At 35.0% G+C, this 22,517-nt stretch overlaps 3 protein-coding genes across 3 annotated transcripts in view; 2 read left to right on the top strand and 1 right to left on the bottom strand.

Annotated features, from left to right (window-relative positions):
* Positions 1-2,848: 2,848 nt before the first annotated feature.
* On the bottom strand, positions 2,849-16,785 carry LOC115211896 (acidic fibroblast growth factor intracellular-binding protein B-like). Its single transcript, XM_029780641.2, has 2 exons — positions 16,134-16,785; positions 2,849-5,096 (listed from the first exon to the last, which is right to left on the bottom strand). Exons 1-2 carry the CDS (start codon positions 16,343-16,345, stop codon positions 4,205-4,207), a joined length of 1,104 nt encoding a protein of 367 aa, XP_029636501.1. The 5' UTR covers positions 16,346-16,785; the 3' UTR covers positions 2,849-4,204.
* Positions 16,786-16,961: 176 nt separating this feature from the next.
* Positions 16,962-22,517, top strand: part of LOC115211606 (methylthioribulose-1-phosphate dehydratase) — a 72,977-nt gene continuing 67,421 nt past the window's right edge. The window contains exon 1 of the mRNA XM_029780191.2: positions 16,962-17,183. Coding sequence (XP_029636051.1) covers positions 17,175-17,183 — 9 coding nt within the window. The 5' untranslated portion in view covers positions 16,962-17,174. The remainder of the gene's footprint in view (positions 17,184-22,517) is intronic.
* On the top strand, positions 17,180-20,137 carry LOC115211605. The gene has a single exon (XM_029780189.2). It carries the CDS (start codon positions 18,357-18,359, stop codon positions 20,079-20,081), a length of 1,725 nt encoding a protein of 574 aa, XP_029636049.1. The 5' UTR covers positions 17,180-18,356; the 3' UTR covers positions 20,082-20,137.

Genomic DNA, 22,517 nt, shown 5'->3' with positions numbered 1-22,517 from the left:
TATCCATAAAGAGCTTAGCTTTATGGCATATTGTCAGATCTCAAAACCTGTTGGCTTAAGGCCTCTCTAGAATATGGAGGAGGAAAGGACCCCACTACTCAAGCGCTGTAAATTATGCATAGTGGAATGGGCAAGGACCCTAAAGGACTCCCATAACCCAAGGAACATCCTCAAATCCAAGACGGAGGTCTTCATATCCACAAAGGGCTTAGCTGGCCTATTGGACCCACAGGATGGCAGGGTCAGTGGTGATTGATAGTGAAAGGGAGACAATCCCCTTTATTGACATTGAGTAGTGGGGTCCTTTCTTCCTCCATATTATAGACAGGCCTCAAGCCAACAGGTTTTGGTGTCTGATGATATGCCACAAAGCTAAGACCTTTATAGATGTGAAACCTAAGGTAATCCCATAATCTGGCCTTATCTAACTTTAATATATACTATTCTATAACTTAGAGTATGTTTCTTTTTTAGATTTATGGTTTTACAGATGATATATGTATATATCCGTGTGTGTATATATATATATATATGTATGTATGTATATATATATATATTCATATATATATATATATATATAATTATATATATGTATATATATATGTGTTCGTGTGCATGTATATATGTATGTGTACATATAATACTAAAAATACTGAGCGTCCAATAATACTATATTTGTTCCACGTCCTTGCGTTGTTGTGTTTTCATGTTTGGATTAACTATATATGTATATGTGTGTGTGTGTGTGCATGTATATATGTATGTGTACGTATATATATATATATATATATATATATATATATACACACACACACACACACACATACATATACATAATTATATATATATGTGTGTGTGTGTGTATATATATGTATGTGTGTGTATATATAAATATATATATACACACACACAAACACATATACAAAGCAGTTTCACCTATGACCATCCTATCTTTTGTTTATTTAGGATTACAATGACCAATGTGTCCTTCCTGTCTTTGAATATATGAGTGTGTTATTTCTAGTAGGTTGTATGGCTAACACAGTTATACCACAAGCTAGATATAACTCAAGAAAACAATTAGGTCCTAAACTGGCTGATTGCCTTTGGTAAGTGCCTTGAATCTGGATGAATATGGGGTTAGGAAGAGGCTATAAAACAGAGAAGAAGGATTCAAAAGCACATGAAACCAAATTAAGGGCCTAAATAATAATTGATGAACTTGTAATAAACTGACTGTCACATACTGAATGGTTGTTTTACTTGGAGTGCCACATATACCAGGAGACATTCACCATGATATAAAAAGTTATCAAGGTGTAGTTATTTGGAACCAATAGATTTGTTTTGTTGCAGAGTTTTCAGAATTAACTGATGGACAGGAATCAATTTTTAGGTGTTTTTCGATCAACATTATAAAACCCAACAATTAAAATTCATGTCAATGTTCAAATGAAATATACTGAACTTGCCTGGTGACCACTGCATGCATAACTAAAACAGCATCCCAGAGACCAGTCTTCATCTTGAGTTTCGGTCAGCTGCTAACACCTCTACAAAGTGTGAGCCACATTGGAATATTATTCCCATAACTGGGATTGTGGTGTTACAACACATGAGCATCCAAGACTTCATGTAAAAGAAAACAAAGCCAACTGATTCACTCACCAACACACAACAATCTATAACCCACAGATATGTTGTCTACTCCCTTCTTCCATCATGAATAAAATGATCACAGCACCTCTGAACAAGGTAGTTGCATCCCACCTTTATCCAGACTCATCTCGCTCTCCTTTTCTTTTTACACTTTACTATGTCTAACTCAAATGACAGCTGTCTGGGATACTCTTTCTGCTGGAATTTTCTCCACAGATATCAACATACATATGTTGATGTGTACGGAAATTGATATGGTATATATTAAAGATGAACAGATACCATGTCTGTTTACGTCAACAGTCTCAGAGGGAATCTGAATAGGTACATTTATATTTATATATTTCATTTTCATCAAGGAAAGATTGAGAGTTATTTTGGAGTTTTGGTTATGTAATCTGTGTCAGACTGTTCAATGAAGGCTATGTCATTGAAACTTCAAAATAACCGTTAACCTTTCCCTTGTAAAGATAAAATAAATATACAGGTTGTCCATAAATTACCTTTACAATTTCCACAACTATTTTTTTATCCTGAATTTTTCAAATTGTAAAGGTAATTTACAAACACATATTACTCTATTGAAAAATATTGAGTAATCCTTCAAGTTAATAACTGTTTATATATAATACATAAAAACCAAAGGTATTTTTTTAACCTAATATTCTAAATGGTATTATTTATAGCTTTATCTACTTTGAGTTACACCATTTGGAACAATTTAATTGATACATACAATATATATATATATATATATATATATAGAGAGAGAGAGAGAGAGAGAAAGTTAGGGGTTGTGAATCCAACCCACTAAGGGATAATATCTATCCAATATACTGCTAGTAGAATACCCAATTATTAATACACAAGTGTGTTTTATTGCAATGCAATTACATTACCTAGTGTACTAAATGGGTGAAGGTAAAGAGACATTTTACCATTAATTTATAGAGCAAATAAGAAACATGTTTTTTATAATAATTACTGGTATCCTTATATATTACTATATTTATATCTTATATGTAAAGAATAATATGCTATATGTATGTTATTATAATTATCAGTTTAATAAATAAATAAGTTAACATAATTTAATGTCAAAAAGTTGATGAACCACCTATTGTTCTCCTCCATTTTCTTATTTGCTATATATATATATATATATATATATATATATATATATATGCCTCAATGTATATACATACATCATATATGAATATATAATGAGCTGAATCTACATTTCCTTCCTATTAATAGCAACTGATAATTAGTTATCAATAAATCAATAATTATCTATTTTTATACAATTCTGCTTACATAATTATTTATATCCATAAGGAAGACAAAGAGAGAAAAAAAATTACCATATTATTTCATATAAAATTTGTTGAAATCATTGAGAATGCAGATTTTTCAAGAGTAATATTATGAGAAGTAGCTGATAAGAGATCCTCACCAGAGGACATAGATTATAATCTATTGTCATTCCTCCAAACAAATAATTAAAGGAAATGAATGAGAAAAGGTAACTCATTAGGTTCCCTACCACTATATTTGATTTTTTTTTTCATTATATTTGTTGTCACATGATTATGTCAATTACAAAATTTTCAACATTTGTTTTCAGCTGATGCTTTAGTCAAAACCTAATTAGTATATGCACTGGCAAATTTGTTAAAGTGTCAGGCAAATTGACTCACAATATTTAACCCTTTAGTATTTAAACTGGCTGTATTTGGCCAAAATATTCTTACCATTTTATGCTCACACTAGCCAGATCTGGCCCCTTAAATCTAGCCCTATAATGTTATTCCTAAAGTAAAGATTAGCATCATTGAAATCTCCAAATTTCGAGACAATGCATGAGTAATTCAAAATAATGTAAACATATAAGCATTACATTTGATAAAAATAATCTGAATACTAAAGGGTCAATTAAAGCCATTTTCACACTTCGAATCCAAATCCCTCTGAGATCAACTTTGTTTTATCTTTTATCCTTCCAGGGTCAAAAAATAAAAAAAAAGTACCAGTCAAACATAGTGATCAATTTAATCACCTATACCACCTACCACCAAAGAAAAGAAAAAGAATAAACAAAAAAAAAAAGAAAAAACCCATTGTGCCAATAATATTGGGGATCAATAATAGTCTTTTCACTTACTTTTACAATTATCCTATAAAATAATTAAGGAAAAAAATTGAGAATGTATGAGACCTAAACTAAAAATTCACATCAGATATTTAGATATTATATTCTCTAGATTCTAACTAAGTATCAGCTGTTGGTTAATTTGGTTGTGAAAGGTTTGATGGTTGGATGGAATTTTAAGTTTTTGCACAATCAGGATTGATATAGAATATATATAAAAAAAAGAAGCAAAAAACAAAAACAACTCCAATCCCCCCCACAAAAACTTATATCTACAACAAAATGACTGAGTCGATAATGATCCCTGTTTGGCCAAGCTGTCAGCCCTTTGTTTCAGCATGTCAAATGCACCACATAAATGTCCCCTGGTAAAACACATGCTCACAGCCCAAGTCATGTGTGATAAATCTGTAAAACGCAACTAGAAAGTGTGCTGATGTATCGCTCCCACACAACAAGTAAGTTTGGATCAGTGCGGATAAAGAGCTGCATCTCTTTGCAGCTCTCTCGGTAAGCTGTCAAGAAATATTGCATGTCTGCTTGTGTCCATCGAGACTGAAAACATGGTTCTATCATTTTCTCAACCAAGTCAACAAAAATGTCCCGTGCGTCTTTGCTATGGTTCAGACCATAAGCAATGTTGATGATTGTTTTTGAAACATTCTTGAAATTCGCTTCCAGATCTTGAAAAGCTCTGTCGGACATTATCTTCAGCACTTTATCTAAGACAATACTTTTATGTTCATCAAGGTGTTCCTTTTCTGTAAGAATTTTTAGATCTCGTAACTTCTGCAAAAAATCCCTGTCCAGATCGACATCCATGTCTTCATGGCCTGTACATTCCACAGAACTATAAGACCATTTAGCAATCATTTGGTTTGCACAATGAACATAATCTTCAAATGTGAGAAATGCGAGTTTTTTCTTACCAGTTTCAAACCTATTGTTTGTGATGAAGACTATTGCAGCGTACTGTCGAGCAAGTTCTTTAGGTAGTAGGTAATAGGTACAAATGTTATCAACTAGGGTACCCATCATTTCTTCCACAGTCTTAAAAACACGCTTAATGTTATCAAACTGACGCCGACAACTTCGTAATAAAACTTTGGTCTTCTCACTTACATCATCCAAATCTTTGCGATTGCGAGCTGAGAGCTTCTTACCAAGAATTTCCCTTACAACACGAGGATCGAACTGATAGTATTTTTCAATCAGCATACTCTGAGTATCAGGATCAATAAGATAGGTTTGTTGATCAGCGAGTTTGGGAGGGTTTTTCAGTAATCTAAATTAAATGAAAAAACAAAATCATGATTAATACACAGTAAATAAGAAGAGAAAAATTATTGTTTTCCCCCAATTTTTACTTGATCAGCATTCAGTTTTTGTTTTAAAACAAAGAATAGTAATCTCTTGCTCCTAGCTATTGGATGGCCATTGACTTTATTGAGTTCATCTGCCCTTTGAGAAGTTTTTATTCTTTGTCCTGAAGGGTGTCTAATGAAAGCCACTCTCTTAACAACACCTGTGACTTTGTTTGCATACAAAAATTTTAATTTGTGTTTTTTTTTGGTAAATGCATCCATTGCTTAAAGAGTAGAGTTGGCCCTGTGCTAGTCCTTTCCTCACTTAAAGCATCAGGTACAGGTATTGATTGATTATTTAACATCCCTGTCATGTGCTGCATAGTATGGCTGGCTATAGCCAAGAAGCAATAAAGCATTCAATGAAAAATTCAGCAACAGGTTGAAGGCCAGTGTCAGTGAGGGTGGTAAGCTTTCTGAATACCTGCTGCAAGAGGCCCCCATCATTGCCACATTTGTATGAAAGATTCCTAGCAGGACTCAAAAACCATATACATGCTGTTCATGTTTAAGACAACAATCAAGCAATGACATTGGTCAAAACTGAGTTGCAGCAATTATGCATGCATGTATGTATTTGCGTGTGTGTGTGCATGTATGTATCTCTAGATTAACCATTTGGTGTGTGTGTGTGTGTGTGTATGTACGTATGTATGTGTATATATATATATATATATATATATATCCTCACACACACATATATATAAGAATGTAAAAAGAGAGAATACAAAGCTTCTGACAATGCAGCAAGTTTAATAAAACCTTTATATTTAATATAGGCCCATCTATCTATTTTCTTTCTTTTTACATTCTTTGATATTACAATGCTTCAAGTGAACTATAACTCTCTTTTATACATATGAGCAAAACGCCCCACCCCATCCAATGGACAGTGCTGAATCATATCTACTGAATAAAAAGCAATCAGTGTTTTCTTTTCATTAAAAAATAATTAAGCATGCCTTTATTTCAATAAAATTTTTGGTTTTGTTAACCGAAGTTAAGGCAAAAAAAAAAACTTCTTGAGAAACCAAATAGTCTTTCCTTCCTTCATCCCAAGTTTGAAGAAAATATCTCTTTTACATCTTATTTTTTGGTCTCTTAAATATACTGCATTTTATGGCATTATTTCAAGCCAGCCAGCTTTTATTGCACAAACTGCATGTGCATTTTTCTTGCGTATGCGTAGTATCGATCACAACTGCTGATGTACTTGCACGTACAAATGCACATTCCCACGGCTTTATAAATCGCATTTTCACCTGGAATCGATTTTTGTAATTATTTCAAGACTTATGCATTACCTGATACCATCGGTATCTACATATCAAATTTGAGCGCAATCGGATGGAGGATGCCCGAGATCCTAGAAGACACACACACAGACAGACAGAACGATTTTATATAATAATATATACACACACATACACACATATATATATGTATACACAAATATATGTATGCATGTATATGATTTTTTTTCACATGGAGTGCCATGGTTGAGCAGATTGTAAGAAATTGGTAAAACAATACTGTAACTGGCACTACAATGTATCTTCAGCTTTTTGTCATGCTAGGGATCTGCACTCTTTTGTACAGATGTGACAATGTTAGGTGCCTCTTGCAGCAGGTGGTCAGAGAGTTACCACCCATGCTGACACATGCCTTCAGTCTGTCACAGAATTTTCATTGAAGGTTTTACCTTTCTTGGCTTTATTGAGCTATAGTATGCAATACATAATAGAGATTTTTTTAAATCAATCAATACCATGTAAAGGCATGGTGCCACATAAAAGTGCTTGGGCCAGCGCCATGTTAAAAGCACCCAGCACACACTGTTTAATGGTTGGTGTTAGAAAAGGCAACCAGCTGTAGAAACCAAGCCAAATCAGACTGGGACCTCATGCAGCTCTTCCGCTTGTCAACTCTGGTCAAGCCATCAACCCATGCCAGCATGGAAGACAGACGTTAAATGATGATGATGTCTTATGCCTGAAGCATTTTAAAGTGAGGAAAGGGCTTGCACAGGGTCAATCCTACTCTCTAAACAATGTATGCATTTGCCCCAAAAGAAGAACTAGTTTACATCATTGGATGCAAACAAAGTGTATTGTTAAGTTATAATGCTGAGCTTAAACCCATCCATGAAATTATTAAAATATGAAGGAACCCTCCAAATGTATCCTCTGCTTAATTGCTATATGCAATATTAATCAATACTGTAACTACCTAATGAATGGTATAACATGTTTTCTCTTTAGTCCTTCAACATTTAAACCAACCATATCCGGCCAAAATATTCTGCCTGTTTTAATGTTCAAACTGGCCGGATCTGGCGTCACACACCTACCCTACAATGTCATTCTAAAAATATATAATCACATCATCAAAATCTTGAAGCTACAACATAATACATAATTAATTGAAAACAATGTGAATAAATAAGCATTACATTTGACTGGCATTCTGTCGGTTACGACGACGAGGGTTCCAGTTGATCCGATCAATGGAACAACCTGCTTGTAAAATTAATGTGAAAGTGGCTGAGCACTCCACAGACACGTGCACTCTTAATGTAGTTCTCAGGGAGATTCAGCGTGACACAGAGTGTGACAAGGCTGGTCCCTTTGAAATACAGGTACAACAGGAACAAGAAGAGTGAGAGAAAGTTGTGGTGAAAGAGTACAGCAGGGTTCACCTCCACCCTCTGCCGGAGCCTCGTGGAACTTTAGGTATTTTCGTTCAAAAAACACTCACAGCGCCTGGTCTGAGAATTGAAACCGCGATCCTTAGACCGCGAGTCCGCTGCCCTAACCACTGGGCCATTGCACCTCCATTTGACAAAGTAAACTGAATGCTAAGGGGTTAGACATGTAGCTTTAAATGGATGTAAGTATGACCTTTCTTTTAAGAAGTTTATTTTGTAATCATGAGGTTCTAGGTTGGATCTAACTGCATGGCACCTTGAGCAAGTGTCTTCTACTATAGCCTTAAGCTGATCAAAGCCTTATGAAAGTATTGTCCTTTTGTATAAATTTCTAAAACTTCTGCAATTTTTTTCATTAGTTTATTATTTGTTTCTTTAAGTAATGCAATAAATTTGTGTTCAATAAAAAATTACTTAATAAACATTTATATACTATAAAAGTTAGTAAATGCAAAAAGGGTGTTACTTCTGCTGCACCCTGTATGTATATATATATATATATATATATATATATATATAATATATATGTATGTGTGTGTGTGTATGCATGCATATATGTTATTATCTCTAATATTCTACCAAAATATATTTGGCCATGGAAAAATATGATCTTGCTTGGAAACAAGTAAGGGTTGGTGACAGGAAGGGCAACTTGCTGAAATATACTTCAATAAATTCTGTCTGACCCATGCGACTAAGGAAAAGTGGACATCAAAATGATGATAATGACAAGATGGCACTTTGGTGACTTTAGTGAAGTATTCAGATCTGGTCTGAGAATAATGCATGAAGTGTTTCTTTTCTTCTCTCTAAGGAGACCCCAAAAAAGGTTTTGGGAGTTATGGACACTTCGCGTAATTCTTCGACAAAACTATAAAGGAAAAAGAAAATGTATAAACTAAGGAAATCTTTAATATGTTTTTATGTCTGTTTTTCCGTGTTAGCATGGGTTAGATGAATATACTATTATGGTGTTATTTGTTGTTTTTGCTGCTGGATGCCCTGACTGTTGCAAACCTTTACTTGTTTTTCAAGGTGCAAAGTGAGCAGATAATTTGTTGACAGGGGAAATGACAACGTCATTGATTATAGCTCAGTGATTTTCAGAGAAGCTCATACAGAAGCACAAGACACAGAAACATGCACACCCAAGCAGAGATACACACAGACCCATATAGACACATGGACATATAAACATATAACCCCACCACCACCTATATGAAAGGCTTCTTTCACTTTCCGTCTATATTTGTATTATTGCTCTTACAGCTGAATCACTGCCAGAACTAGAGAACAAATTTCAGGTATGGTAGCAAGGTCTAGAATTGAAGAACCTTAGAGTTAACCTAGCAAATACCAAAGTCTTAGTAAGTAGAGAGGCAGACAAATCACAAATCCCTTCAGGTAGATGGCCCTGCTTGATCTGTAGAAAAGCTGTAGGTGGAAACTCTGTAAGATGTGGTCGGTGTAAGCTATGGATACATAAGAGGTGCAGCAATGTCAGAGGAAGGTTAACAGGGAAAATAGCTTTTGTGTGTGGAAGATGCACAGGTACAATAAACGCTGAACATATACAGAAGATAGACTCCATCAACTGCCAGTGGGGTAAGCTAGAAGTAGTAGATAGCTTCTGTTATCTAGGTGACCAAAGCAGAAGTGGATGCTCCAAGAGCATAGCTGTGAGAATAAGAACAGGCTGGGCAAAGTTCAGAGAGCTCCTATATCTGCTGGCTCAGAGTGAAAGGCAGATTGCATGGTGCCTGTGTGCAAACAGCTATGCTACATGGCAGTGAAACATGGGCTGTGACAGCCGAGGACATGTGTAGGCTTGAAAGAAATGAAGCCAGTATGTTTTGCTTGGATATGCAATGTCAATGTGCATGTACAAAAGAGTATAAGTATCTTCAGAGAAATGTTGGGCTTAAGAGGCATCAGATGTGGTGTGCAAGAGAGATGACTGCACTGGTATGGTCAAGGACAGCTGTGTAAAGAAGTGCTGCTCTCTAACTGTGGAGGAGAACATGTAGTAGAGGTAGACCCAGGAAGACATGGGATGAGGTGGTGAAGCACTGGGCTTCAAGGAGGTAATGAATAGTGATCAAGACCTTTTGCAATACGCTGTACTTGAGAGATCCATCAAGCCAAGAGAAATCGTAGTTGTAGCTGATACTGGTGTCACATAACTGGCACCTATGCTGGTGGCATGTAAAAAGCTCCTTTCGAGCGTTGGGCCTCATAGAGGGAAGGTGGAATGTGAAAAGCACCTTTCACAGAGGCAATGATGAATGACTGAGACCTTTGGCATTATGTTGTGCTTGAGAAGACCCATCAAGCCAAGTAAAGTTGCAGTCATGGCAGATACTGGTGTCACACAAATGGCACCTGTGCTAGTGGCATGTAAAAACACCCACTACAATCTCAGAGTGGTTGGTGTTAGGAAGGGCATCCAACTAGACTGGAGTCTGGTGCAGCCTTCCAGCTTGCCAAACCGTCCAACCCATGCCAGCATGGATAATGGATGTATGATGATGATGATTCCCGGTCACTAAATATGTGGAACGTAAAGCATTGTGCATATTGAGTGAATTAAATGCCTTAAGATATTTAATCTCATTCTTTTACAGTTTGTCCCAGTCAACTTTGTTTTACTATCCAGTGAGGCTATTGATGTTGTTGATTAAGGGTTTTAGGGGTTCATGTAACAAAATACTAAATTGGATATCTACAATAGTATTTTAAGAGCCTCTGAAAAATTTTGGTGTAGATGTATGTATTGCAAGAAACAACTAAGTATTTTTCTCTAACATTTAATTTAGTTCAACCTTCACAAGTTAATGTGTGAAAAACAAAATAGAAAATTTGAAAGAAGTTTCTATAAAACTAGTTTATAAACATCGAATGACTGGGGGGGGGGACACCAGAATAAAATAGTAATCAAAGGGGTCCATAGATAAAAAAATAGTTGAGAACACCTGTTCATTTTCAGTCTTTCATGTAAAACATATCTGGCCAAGGGAAAAATATTATCTTGCTTGGAAACAGGTGATGGTTGGTGACAGGAAGGGCATCTGGCTTAGAGAAAAACCTGCCTCAATGTATTCTGTCCGACCCATGCAAATATGGAAAAGTGGGTGTTAAAACAATAATGATGATAGCAATGACATGTTTTTTGTTTTAAGACAGTAAGACGTAATCTGACTAAGATTTGTTAGCTATTTCCAGCAGGTAAAGTAACCAGATACAGGTTTCCTCTATCCAGTCATGGGCAAACTGCAGCTTATGTGACTTCCTGAATGGCATGTCTAACACAAAATTACTGTAGGGTTTTTTATTTTTAGTTGTGCAGCCCATCTGATGATAAGTCATGTCTCAAGTAACCTGCTTCTTGAAAAAGTTTGCCCATGTCTACTCTATACTAAAGTCAACAATTGGATAAACTTCCCATTCTCAGCAGATGCTGAACCAGATGACCTGGAATACATTATATGTATATCATCATCATCATCACTGTTTACCATACTGGCATGGGTTGAATGGTTTGACCAGAGCTGGCAAGAAAAGCAGGAGCTGCATTAGGCTCTGGTCTGATTTGGCTTGGTTTCTATGGCTGGATGGCCTTCCTAATGCCAGTCACTTTACAGAGTATGCTGGGTACTTTTTACATGGCATTGGCATGGGTGCTATTACATGGTGCTGGTATGGGTGCTATTATGTGGCACTGGCACAGGCGCTTTTTACATGGCATGAGCACAGGGCTCTTGTAGGCAAATCCTCTTCAAGCAGGGGGAGCAGCATTAACACTTCTGTTGTGGAAGACGGGTCTTCTTGAGTACACCCAAATATATGAACTTCATGTATCTCTGCAAGAAGTCAGTTGGTTTCATGATTAAGCTCAGACTGAAGGACTGTCATATCTCTTCAGTAGGTAGATGTTGAACCTTTCTCTAGGTGAAAGAAATTTTAAGTCATCACTGTACAAGATTTCAACAGAGAACAGTTACAATATTTTGTTCAGCACTAAGTTCAAATTCTGCTGAGGTCGAATTTGCCTTTCATCCTTTCGGGGTTGATAAATTAAGCACCAATTGTGTTCTGGGGTCAATCTAATCGACTGGTTACCTCCCCCAAAAATTTCGGGACTTGTGTCTAGAGTAGAAAAGAATATTTTGTTCGGTACCAAACTCCTGTGACCATTTCTACAACCTTGACTAAGCACAAAACCCCAGTTACATATTTTCTTTGCATTCAATTAACTGGACACTGATAGACAACTGGTACCTATATAGGCAACCCCAATGTATTTAATCATTAAATAGTGAGATAACAATCTTAATAGAGTTGTGGTTCACCATCATCTACTATTCGATTTATCTTTTATCTTTTACTCGTTTTAGTAACTGGACTGAAGCCATGCTGGGGGCCACCGTCTTGAAGGGTTTAGTTGAACAAATAGATCCCAGTACTAATTTTTTTTTAAAGCCTGGTACTTATTCTTTTGTTCTCCTTTTGCTGAAACATTAATTACAGGAACGTAAACAAACCAACAGAGGTTGTTAAGTACTGCTGGTAGATAAACAGAGACAGAAATACACACACGATGGGCTTCTCAGTTTCTGTCTATCAAATCCACTCATTAGCCTTTGATTGGCCCAGGGCTATAATAGAAGTCACTTGCCCAAGATGTCATGCAGTGGGACTGAACCTGGAACTATGTGGTTGGGAAGCAAACTTCTTACCACACAGCCACACCTGCACAACTAATATTTGAATTTAAAAAAAAACAATAAAAATTTTCCTAAAATTTAATAAAATTACCATTAAGTTTTTGTTTGTAGAAAATGTCTTGTCTCATTTATTCACACACACAGCCCCATGGATTTTTGTATGTTAAAATTATTTCTGAATATTCCTGAATATTACTGAAATATTTAAAAGGCAAAAGGTTTTGTCTTCACTGCAAACCTTTCAGAATTATGCAGTGACCTAATTTTAGTCATGGTTAGAGATCAGGAACTGCAATGTGAGAATAAAACAACAATTAGGGCAGCATAGAAATTAATGTATCGCTTCAATGAGAAGGATGTCTCTTGACCTATAAGAAATAGTAGCTAAATTTACCTCAAAGCATAACCTTTCTTTCTTCCCTTTGAAAGGAATAAGAGATACATTGGGTAAATGTAATTTTAGATATACAAGGTCTAGGAAAAAAAAGCCACTCTATTGCAGATTATTTTTTCTTTCTTTTCTTTTTTTAGATTCAAAATTTTGGAATTTTCAATTTCTAGATTGGAGTTTATTTTTATTGCTATTTTTATACATGAATATACACACACCTTTTATAATACCCCTCCAGAGGCCTAAAAGAATATATTATAAAATATCCAGGTTTGAAACAGAATCAAATATTTATAAACATGTAGTCCACAAACCCTACTTCGAAAAAACACAAGGTTTAAAATTTCTACAAACTAATCAAATTACTTATAGAACAACGAACATCTAGAGAGAAACGTAAGGACCAAAAATCTTTACATCTTCCTACAGCCTATTCTGAACATTAAAGCACAAAATAAACAAATTTCTATACTAAAAACACCATGACATGCCTGACTAATAACCCTCACCTTCCAAATAAAAACAGGAAATACCCTAAATAACAAGTAATGAAACTGACCAGCTAAAACATACAACCTACTTACATACTTTTGTAAACCATTAAAAATTCTATTACAAAAGAAGCTAATCCACCCAATTATTAAGTTTTTAAATACTGGACTTTGTACCTTTAAGCCTTACATTGTTAAAGCAAAGGATTAATTCCAATAAAACCAATAAAAAGGCAAAGGATTAAATCCAATTAAATCGAATAAAACCAAAAATAACTAAAACTATTGACATGTCCCATAACTACCTACCAAAAGGGACACATCTAAATATGCACACCAGCTTACAAAGTTCTACATACATAAATAAATTCTAAACAATAATATAATCTCCATATTTAATCAATAAAAAATTTTCCAAAACACCTCTCCATAACCCACCCTGAAACCTAATTACAACTCCATTCAAACCTACATACCCAAGGAAGATTTTAACTTAACAGAGACTATATAAAGACCAGATTAACTTCAACAATGCTTCGCAGTCTGACGATAGCTTAACTGGTTGAAACTTCGAAGTCACTGTTAATAATATTCTTGGTTATCATTTGAAGTGAAGAGCATTGAGGAAACGTTCTGTAATAAATGGTAAAAAAAATCTTCAAATAACGAGTCTGTAAAATTTGTAATGAAGGCTATTTGCTTTAATCTTATAAAAATGCAAAGTGTCATTGCACACATGTAATCAACATATTCTTAAACACATTTTTCTGTATTTAGGTCATCATTTAAATCTAAAAAAAGAAAAACGTTGTGAGAAGCGAAACTTTTCACAACTAATATTGCTTCTATTATAGAAAGTGGATGGAGGAGGAGTTTAATTATATCAGAAGATCTAATTATAAAAAGTGAAATAGCTATAATATCAATTCTGTTGTATGCACATTGCTTTCAGAATCGTTTACAGGCTCAGACAAGATGCCTTGTGGTATTTAGTTACGGCTCTTGGCATTTTGAGAGCAAAACCCGCCGAGGTCAACTTTGCTTTTACTTTCTCTCAGGATCTATATAAACGACGATACCCCAACCAAAAATATGAGGCCCTGAGTCCTACATTAGAAATAAATATTTTGCCCGGGTAATCCGCAATAGAGCCAATATAGCGGAATGGTCACGATGGGAACGCTTTTAATAATAAATACACATATAAGCCTGTTTGGTCAAGGACTGAACAGCACTAAATGAGGTTAAAAGATAACATTTACATGTGGTTATATAAAATTATCGGCTACTAATTTATACGATGTATATATATGAAAAATAAAATACAATAAAATTTATCGAAAATGTTTTTATATAATTACATCACTAACAAACAACAATGACACTAATTGCAATAATTACAGTATTATTACTGACACATTAAAACAACGATACAGCACAGATCAGCTGATCACGGCAACAAGAAACACTCTATGTGGTAGTTTGATGTGCTTGAAATAGCAGCGAGATTCTCGTCAGATCACGGTCTGAAAAACAAAGGTTACATTAGATAACATTGTCCTATGTCTGAAAACAAGATGGGATAGTCAGTACTGGAATACTTTCGACCATAAACCGGGTTAGTCACAGCTGACCTAGTGTTAAACAACAATAATATATATCAGCTGATAGGCCCATGTGTCAAAACGACGAAATGATTATGGCTGGAACTACTTTGATCAGGTTTGCTCAATCTGAAATGACCAGGGGTTAAATAACAGCAATGACCCATGAGCCAAATAACAAGGTGCCTCTAAGTAGTCGTTCGACGTGCTAAATATAACAGCCGGGCGTCTTAAAATTATATTCTGCCACTTAAAAGAGAAAAGCACATTGAATGACGTAGTGCAATATATATATATATATATATATATATATATATATATATAAATATATATATATATATATACATATATATATATACATACACAAGACAAGATGGTCACGGTTGGAAGGCATTTGAACAAAATTCTACTCGACTTGGGAATTAAACACGTATATTTGTGTGTCTATGCAGCACACGCTTGATATATACATATATAATTTAGCCCCAAGTAAGTCCTAGTGAACCAGACCTAGTATCAAAAGGATCCTGGCTATTGCTATCCCGTCTTTTACCAAGTCAGTAAATATATAGAGAAAATTGACTGTTATTTCTAGCATAACGAGCGTCCACATAAAACATTTTCACAGAAAAGTAGTTGTTATTTAACCCCAGGTCAAGGTTGATTCAGCAGAGCTTATTATGATCAAAGGTAGGCCATGTTATTGTTGTTATAACCCCAGGCCAAACCTCTTAGAACAAACTTACGATGGAAAGCATTCTAACCTTGACCACCTCGATTGTCCTTCTTTCGAGCTCTGAGTATTTCCAACACCAAAAAGGTCCTTCCTTTTTTCAAGAAGATGGGGGTCTGTAATGTAAAGGAGGCTTGTCTGCTATTTTTAGCAGGTCGACAGCTCCACATAGAAGACCATGTGTATGTAAATAATGCATTAGTGGTGCTATTGGTAGTGGTGGTGGGAAAACAGAGAGAAAAGATGAGAACTTTTATATAGAACAAAATATTTTGCCGTACAATTATTATTATTATTAATTTGCTCACCGTTCGAGACTTGCAAAAGTACGGTAATAGTCTCTGGTGTCGCTAAGAAGATCATCAAATGTTGCTTGGTACTTAACAAGCACTCCGTTCTGTTGTAGATTGATGGCCGCTTCATGTGCTGTGTTACCGTTTAACCAGTATTCATAGACTTCTGGATCAACGATTAGACGGCTGCCTACCATCACATCAACCTCACTGATAGTATTTGCCATTTCGAATTCACACTACGTAGTTAATTAAATAAAGAATTGAGTAATTTTGATTTTAAAGTCGTCCGAGAGTCGATGGAGGATTTCAACAGAGTCAATTAAGGTTTGATGTTTTAGATGGATGTGTTTGGGTGTATGTATGTATGTGTGTGTGTATTTATATTATATATTTTATATAGATGTGTGTATGTGTGACACGACGGTCGAGTGCGGCCCTTTAAAAAGTCGACTAGATATAAATAAAAAGTTGTTGTTGCTATTCACAAATAGATAGTAATTAAACTAAAACAAAAAAAAAATTAGGAATTGAATAACAAGGGGGAGGGGAAAGAAATAAAAAAAAAAACAACAAAAACGAGGGATGCTCCGATTGGTGTTTACCCCACTAGGAAGACACCATAAACAGATACACACTCTTACATAAACACACACACACTTATATATACATACATATATATTTATATACATACATATAGACACATACACATACACACGTATGTGTGCGCGTGCGTATTAAATTATCTGTATTTGTTATATTTTTATATTTATAGTCAGTTATACATAAATATCTACATTTACATGAGTATATATATATTTCTGAATTTAAAAAAAAAATTTCATTCCATAGTGAGGAAAAAAAATATGAGGAGGAAGTCTCGCAATGCTTAACATCTGAGCGAGAGTTGCTATGAGACCGGAAGTGAGTACTAGCGGTCCGAGACTTCCTCCATAGTATGTTGTGTTTACGCGGCAAGTGTGGACAGTAGGATCCAGCTGAACTCTAGTCAGAAAACCTTCCTAAGACTGCCTTCTCACGCAAACCTTCTCACCAATGGACGAAGTAAGATTGCTTTTCATGCCTATGATCTTATTTCTCCTCTCTTTCCGCTGGCAATCGTGCTGATTTCCCGGCAAGAATTACCAACAGAATAACAAATGACACGCGCACACTCATCATTGTAAAGAGACACATACGCACGCATTTTATCAATTATCTCAGATCCATGTGTAATAATAATATTAATCACAGTTTCATAACTAGATCCTTGTCATGCAATGTTGCATTCTTTCCACTTTTAAATATAAGAAGAAAAACTTAAATCTTGTCTCGCTATCCCTCTCTCTCTCTGCAACCAATGACGTTCTTTAGCAGTATTTCCGTGCTAATTAAATCGTATTCCTTTTTAGTGTTGATAGACGGGGAAGAGAAAGTTTTAGTTGGTGCTAACGACGAAATAAGGGGAAAATGAATCTAGGGAAATGATGGGGGAGATATATAAAACATTGTTGAAAAGCAATAACGCGATCAGTCAGATCAAATGAAAGTAGTAAGGCTCCTCCCGTATTGAAGGTTGTGAAAATCCTTCCTACAATGTAATACTGTGTGGAATATCATTTTAGGTCGTTTGACCTTAGCTTTACACCAGCAATAATGACTTCAAGCTTTTTACTTTAAATGTCTTGGAAGTTTTAAAGCGAAATCGTGTTGAATTCCTTTTTGCTCTTTCCCCAAAGCTTTTTATATAAATATAATAAACTGTTAACATTTTCTCTGTGAAATTCTGCCAGTTTTGCCTTGTTTGATCAAGAGTATTGTTGTGAAAGGACTTAATATCCGCTGAAATCGTTGAAATCCAGGATCCACTAACGTGTTGGAAAGAAAGACTGATAAAAAAAGAAAAGAAGGCGGAAATATTAAGAACCATCGTGTGTTTCTAAAGTAGAATATTGTAACGAAACTAAAACAATGTGCCTAAATGTTAGCTGAATATATATAAAACTAGCTAAGGAACGTTGTCTTGCATGAGATGCGGGAGGGCTCTACTATGTTTGTGTTTCAAGAACAAGCTGTGTTATGGGTGGGGCCACTTTTTAGTTGATATTTTGTGATATTTTCTTTTATAAGACGACACAATTAAGATAAACCAGAAAGAGAAATAGAGGGAGAAGTGTAGATACTATTTAAGAATAACAAACAGACAAAGCAAACTTGTGGGAAGTGAAACGCATCGTCATGCCCCGGTTATACAAAAGAAAAACTTTGAAAACTTTTTCTGAAGATGATCTGAGGGATGCTATAAATTGTTATAAAAACGGAGGTAAAGGTGTGACTTTTCGATCAGTTGCTCGGAAGTTTGGTGTACCAAGATCCACGTTAGAAAGATGGGTTAACAAACGCGAAAGTGCTCATTTTCGATCGGGCCGTGATACAGTCCTGTCAACAGAAATCGAAGAATATTTAATAGAGGCACTCTTATATCTGAGTGACCTCGGCTGGACGTTGGATAATGAACAACTGAAACTTATCGTGAAAAGTTATCTCGATTCCATGGATCTGCAAACGGTTTTCAAAAATAATATACCTGGAGACGACTGGCTTCACCATTTCATGAATCGCTGGAAAGACAGATTAACTTTGAGGAATCCAGATTATGTAAATAATGCAAAAGTTAGAGAACTCACCGATGCAGTTATCGATGGCTTTTTTCAAATGTTGACTCAGTTGGTTAATCAACTGGGAATAACAGATTTACCAGAACGATTTTACAATTTAAATGAAACGGGACTTAATCTCGACCCCAAAAAGAAAAAAGCTTTTCATCACCGTGGCATTAAGAACGGTCAGTATGTGATGCCATCGGTGGGTAAGACACTTTACACAGTTTTATTTTGTGGCAATGCTGAGGGAGAGTATCTGCCTCCCTACGTTATTTACAAAGGTAAATACCTGTACGATACGTGGATGATGGGTGGCCCTGCTGGGACAACATACAACATTACAGAAACTGGTTGGATGGATGATTATGTTTTTGAAAACTGGGTGACACAGACATTTTTGCCTTTTGTAAAAAATAGGGAGAAACCAATAATTGTGTTCTTTGATGGCAATGGCTCACATATTACCTATCAAACAGCTTCAAAAGCCAGGAATGCTGGGGTACATCTTGTTTGCTTACCTCCACATTCCTCAGGTGCTCTGCAACCTCTTGAGATTTCTGTGTATGGACCTGCCAAAAAAGTGTGGCATAGGATTCTGCAGACATACTATAAGGAGTCTAGTCTGAAATCGGTCCAAAAGCTTGTTTTTCCTTCTCTTTTGAAACGCTTCTTTGACGAAGCATTCCTCGCTCGTAAAGATAATCTCATCCATGGATTTCGTAAGTCTGGTTTTTGTCCTTTGGATGCACATAAGGGTAAGCTACTTTCTTCTAAAAACTTAGATAGATCGGAGAGAGATGCTGGTCCGTCTGGTCTCCAATCAAAAGAAGATACTGAAGCAGTAACAGGGGCTGCATCAAATTCTAAAACAAAAGCCAAAAAGTCTTCTCGGTCTTCTGTTTCCTCGGAAGAGAAAGCAAAGACTGTGAAGAAACCTTCAAAACGTCAGAAAAGAAGCTTACAAAGTGATGACAAGCCACCACCAAACAAAGAACAAAAGAAAAATGTACAAGAAAATAATGAATCTGCACTAATTAAAGAAGCAATTCTCAAATTACAGCCTAAAATGAAGCGGAAGAATAAAAATAAATCTAAAAAGAAGTCACCAACAGCAAATAAAACTAATAATAACAACAAGGAAGAAGAAAAAATTGATGATAGTATTTGTTATATCTGCCTGGAAGAAGACCCTGAAACTGACCAGGAAGATATCAATTGGGTTGGTTGTGACAATTGCCCCAGATGGTTCCACGTGTCTTGTGTGGATGGCAGCGACAACCCCTGCAAACTTTGTTCCTGAAACTTCCCACGTGTAAAACTGAAATCAAAAAATGTTGACTTGTTCAAAAAAAAAAATATCCACTTTGCTCTACTGCCAGATATTTTCCTACTTTTGTTTACAGATGTATAATTTCACAATTGATAATGTGAATTGTGTATGTATGTGTGTGTCTGTGTGTGCATGTATATTTTTTTGAAAATCTCTGACTTTAATTTATGTGTGTGTGTGTCTGACTTCTGTTCCACTCCAAACCGTACTCTCTCTTTCATTTTATATATATATGTGTATATATATATATTATATATATATATATATATATATTTCTCAACCTCTTGTTCTCTGTTGGTGTATACAAGATTGTATGGGTATATATACATGTGTGTGTATCTGTATCTATGTATGTATATGTGTACATATATATGTATATGAATACGTATATATCTATATATGCATGTATATATATATATATATGTACACATATATATGAATGAATATATACATACACTCACACACTATATATATATATATATATATGTACACATATATATGAATGAATATATACATACACACACACACTATATATATATATATATATATAAATGTGTGTATCTTTATATATACAAACATACATAATTGCATACATATCCTCTTTTTTGAACCTCACTCCTCTCTGGATTAAGAAAAAAAAATCGAACAAATATATGAAGAATAAAAGGAAACATCTATTTGTAATTATTATTATTATTATTATTGCTGCTGATTCTATTTTGATTATGACAACTTATTTTTATTAATGTTTAAGTTCCTTTGAGGTCAACTTTGCCTTTCATCCTTTCCAGGGTTGATAAAATAAAGTACTGGTTGAATACCGGGGTCGAAAATTAATCGATTGATCCTGTTGCTGCCTGAAAAATTACTGGCCTTGTACCGAAATTTTGAAACCATTATTATAAGTTTTAATATTATTATGGCAGTGAGTTGGCAGAATTGTTAGCATGCTGGGTAGAATGCTTAGCGGCATTTTGTCCATCTTTGCATTCTGAGTTCAACTTCTGCTGTGGTTGAGTTTGCCTTTCGTCCTTTCAGGGTTGATATAATAAGTACAGATTGAGCACTGGGGTTGATGTAATCGTCTTACCCTCTCCCCCAAAATTGCTGACATTGTACCAAAATTCAAAATAATCATCATCATCATTTTTATTATTATTATTATTATTACTTCTGGTTGTTATTATTTGTATTGTTATTTTTTTAATTATTACTTATTGAATTTCTGAAATGTATTTTACAAAGGAAATGTTACTGTATTTGAACATCCTGTTCTTTGAATATGTTGAGTAATCTAGCTGTTGTCTGTGTTACGGTATTGTTAGGCCCATTAAAACTTCTTCCCTCCAGCTAGATGTTTTACACTTGATGGTTGGTTACTTAGGTGTGTTTCTGATTACCACCAGGTAGTCATAACACTGTTTCACTCAGGGTTTGATATTTCTACTGCCACTGGACTGTTTTAATTGCTCCAATAAGAAAGAAAGAACGAAAAAAAATCAATAAAACAGTTGTCAAATTCACCTAATATAGTTCACAGTTTCTGGATAATGTGATGATATTAATGGTGTATTATATAAAGTATTATGATAATTGATGATAATGAGTATGACAAGGTTGAAGATGAAGTTGATATGTAATATGGGCATCCTCATTAGACTGACCTTTCATATATCTGCTGCCAAATTATGGAAACTTTTTGCTACAACTGACAAATAGTCTTTCCTTTATAATCTGTATCAGTTGATGAAGGAAGGTCTTGCTTTCAACAGTTGAAAGTATTGAGAAAGAGCCTTATATACATGAAGCATTTTGAACAACTGAAGGTGCCTCTACAGGATTACTTGACATGTTAGAAGAAGACATTAATATACATATACTCAAAGCATTTTGAACCACCAAAGGAGTCCCTACAGAATCACTTTACATGCTAGAAGTAGCAGTTAAATCTCCCATATATATATATATATATATATATATATATATATATATAATGTTCCTATATTCCTATTGTTTAAAAAAAAATTAGGGACATATTTGATAATGTAGTCCTAAATGTGCACTGCTTAAGAAACATGACTTGCACCTGGAATTCTTTTTCATTGAATTTCTGTTTGTTAGGGCTGACCTTGGGTTTAACAACAAAATGTTTGTTGCATGAATCAACGAGGGTGCCTTGACATGGTCACTTGGTCTGTGAGAAGAGCTAAATCTCCCTTAAAAAGAAGGATGATTTGGATAATGTGTCTCATGGGATTATCTGTGATCATAGGTCTGCTTAATCACAAAAGAATATGAACCAACTTCTATTTGGTTGCTGAAATAGTAGCTAAATCTCCTTCATCATGCCCTACTTTGTTAAAAAAAAGTAGGACATATTAAGATAAGTAGTTGTACATGGAGTGT

The sequence above is a fragment of the Octopus sinensis genome, linkage group LG5 (genome assembly GCF_006345805.1).
Source record: "Octopus sinensis linkage group LG5, ASM634580v1, whole genome shotgun sequence".
Taxonomy (NCBI): domain Eukaryota; kingdom Metazoa; phylum Mollusca; class Cephalopoda; order Octopoda; family Octopodidae; genus Octopus; species Octopus sinensis.
The sequence above is the reverse complement of the archived record's forward strand: the minus strand, read 5'-3'. Positions and strand labels throughout refer to the sequence as shown.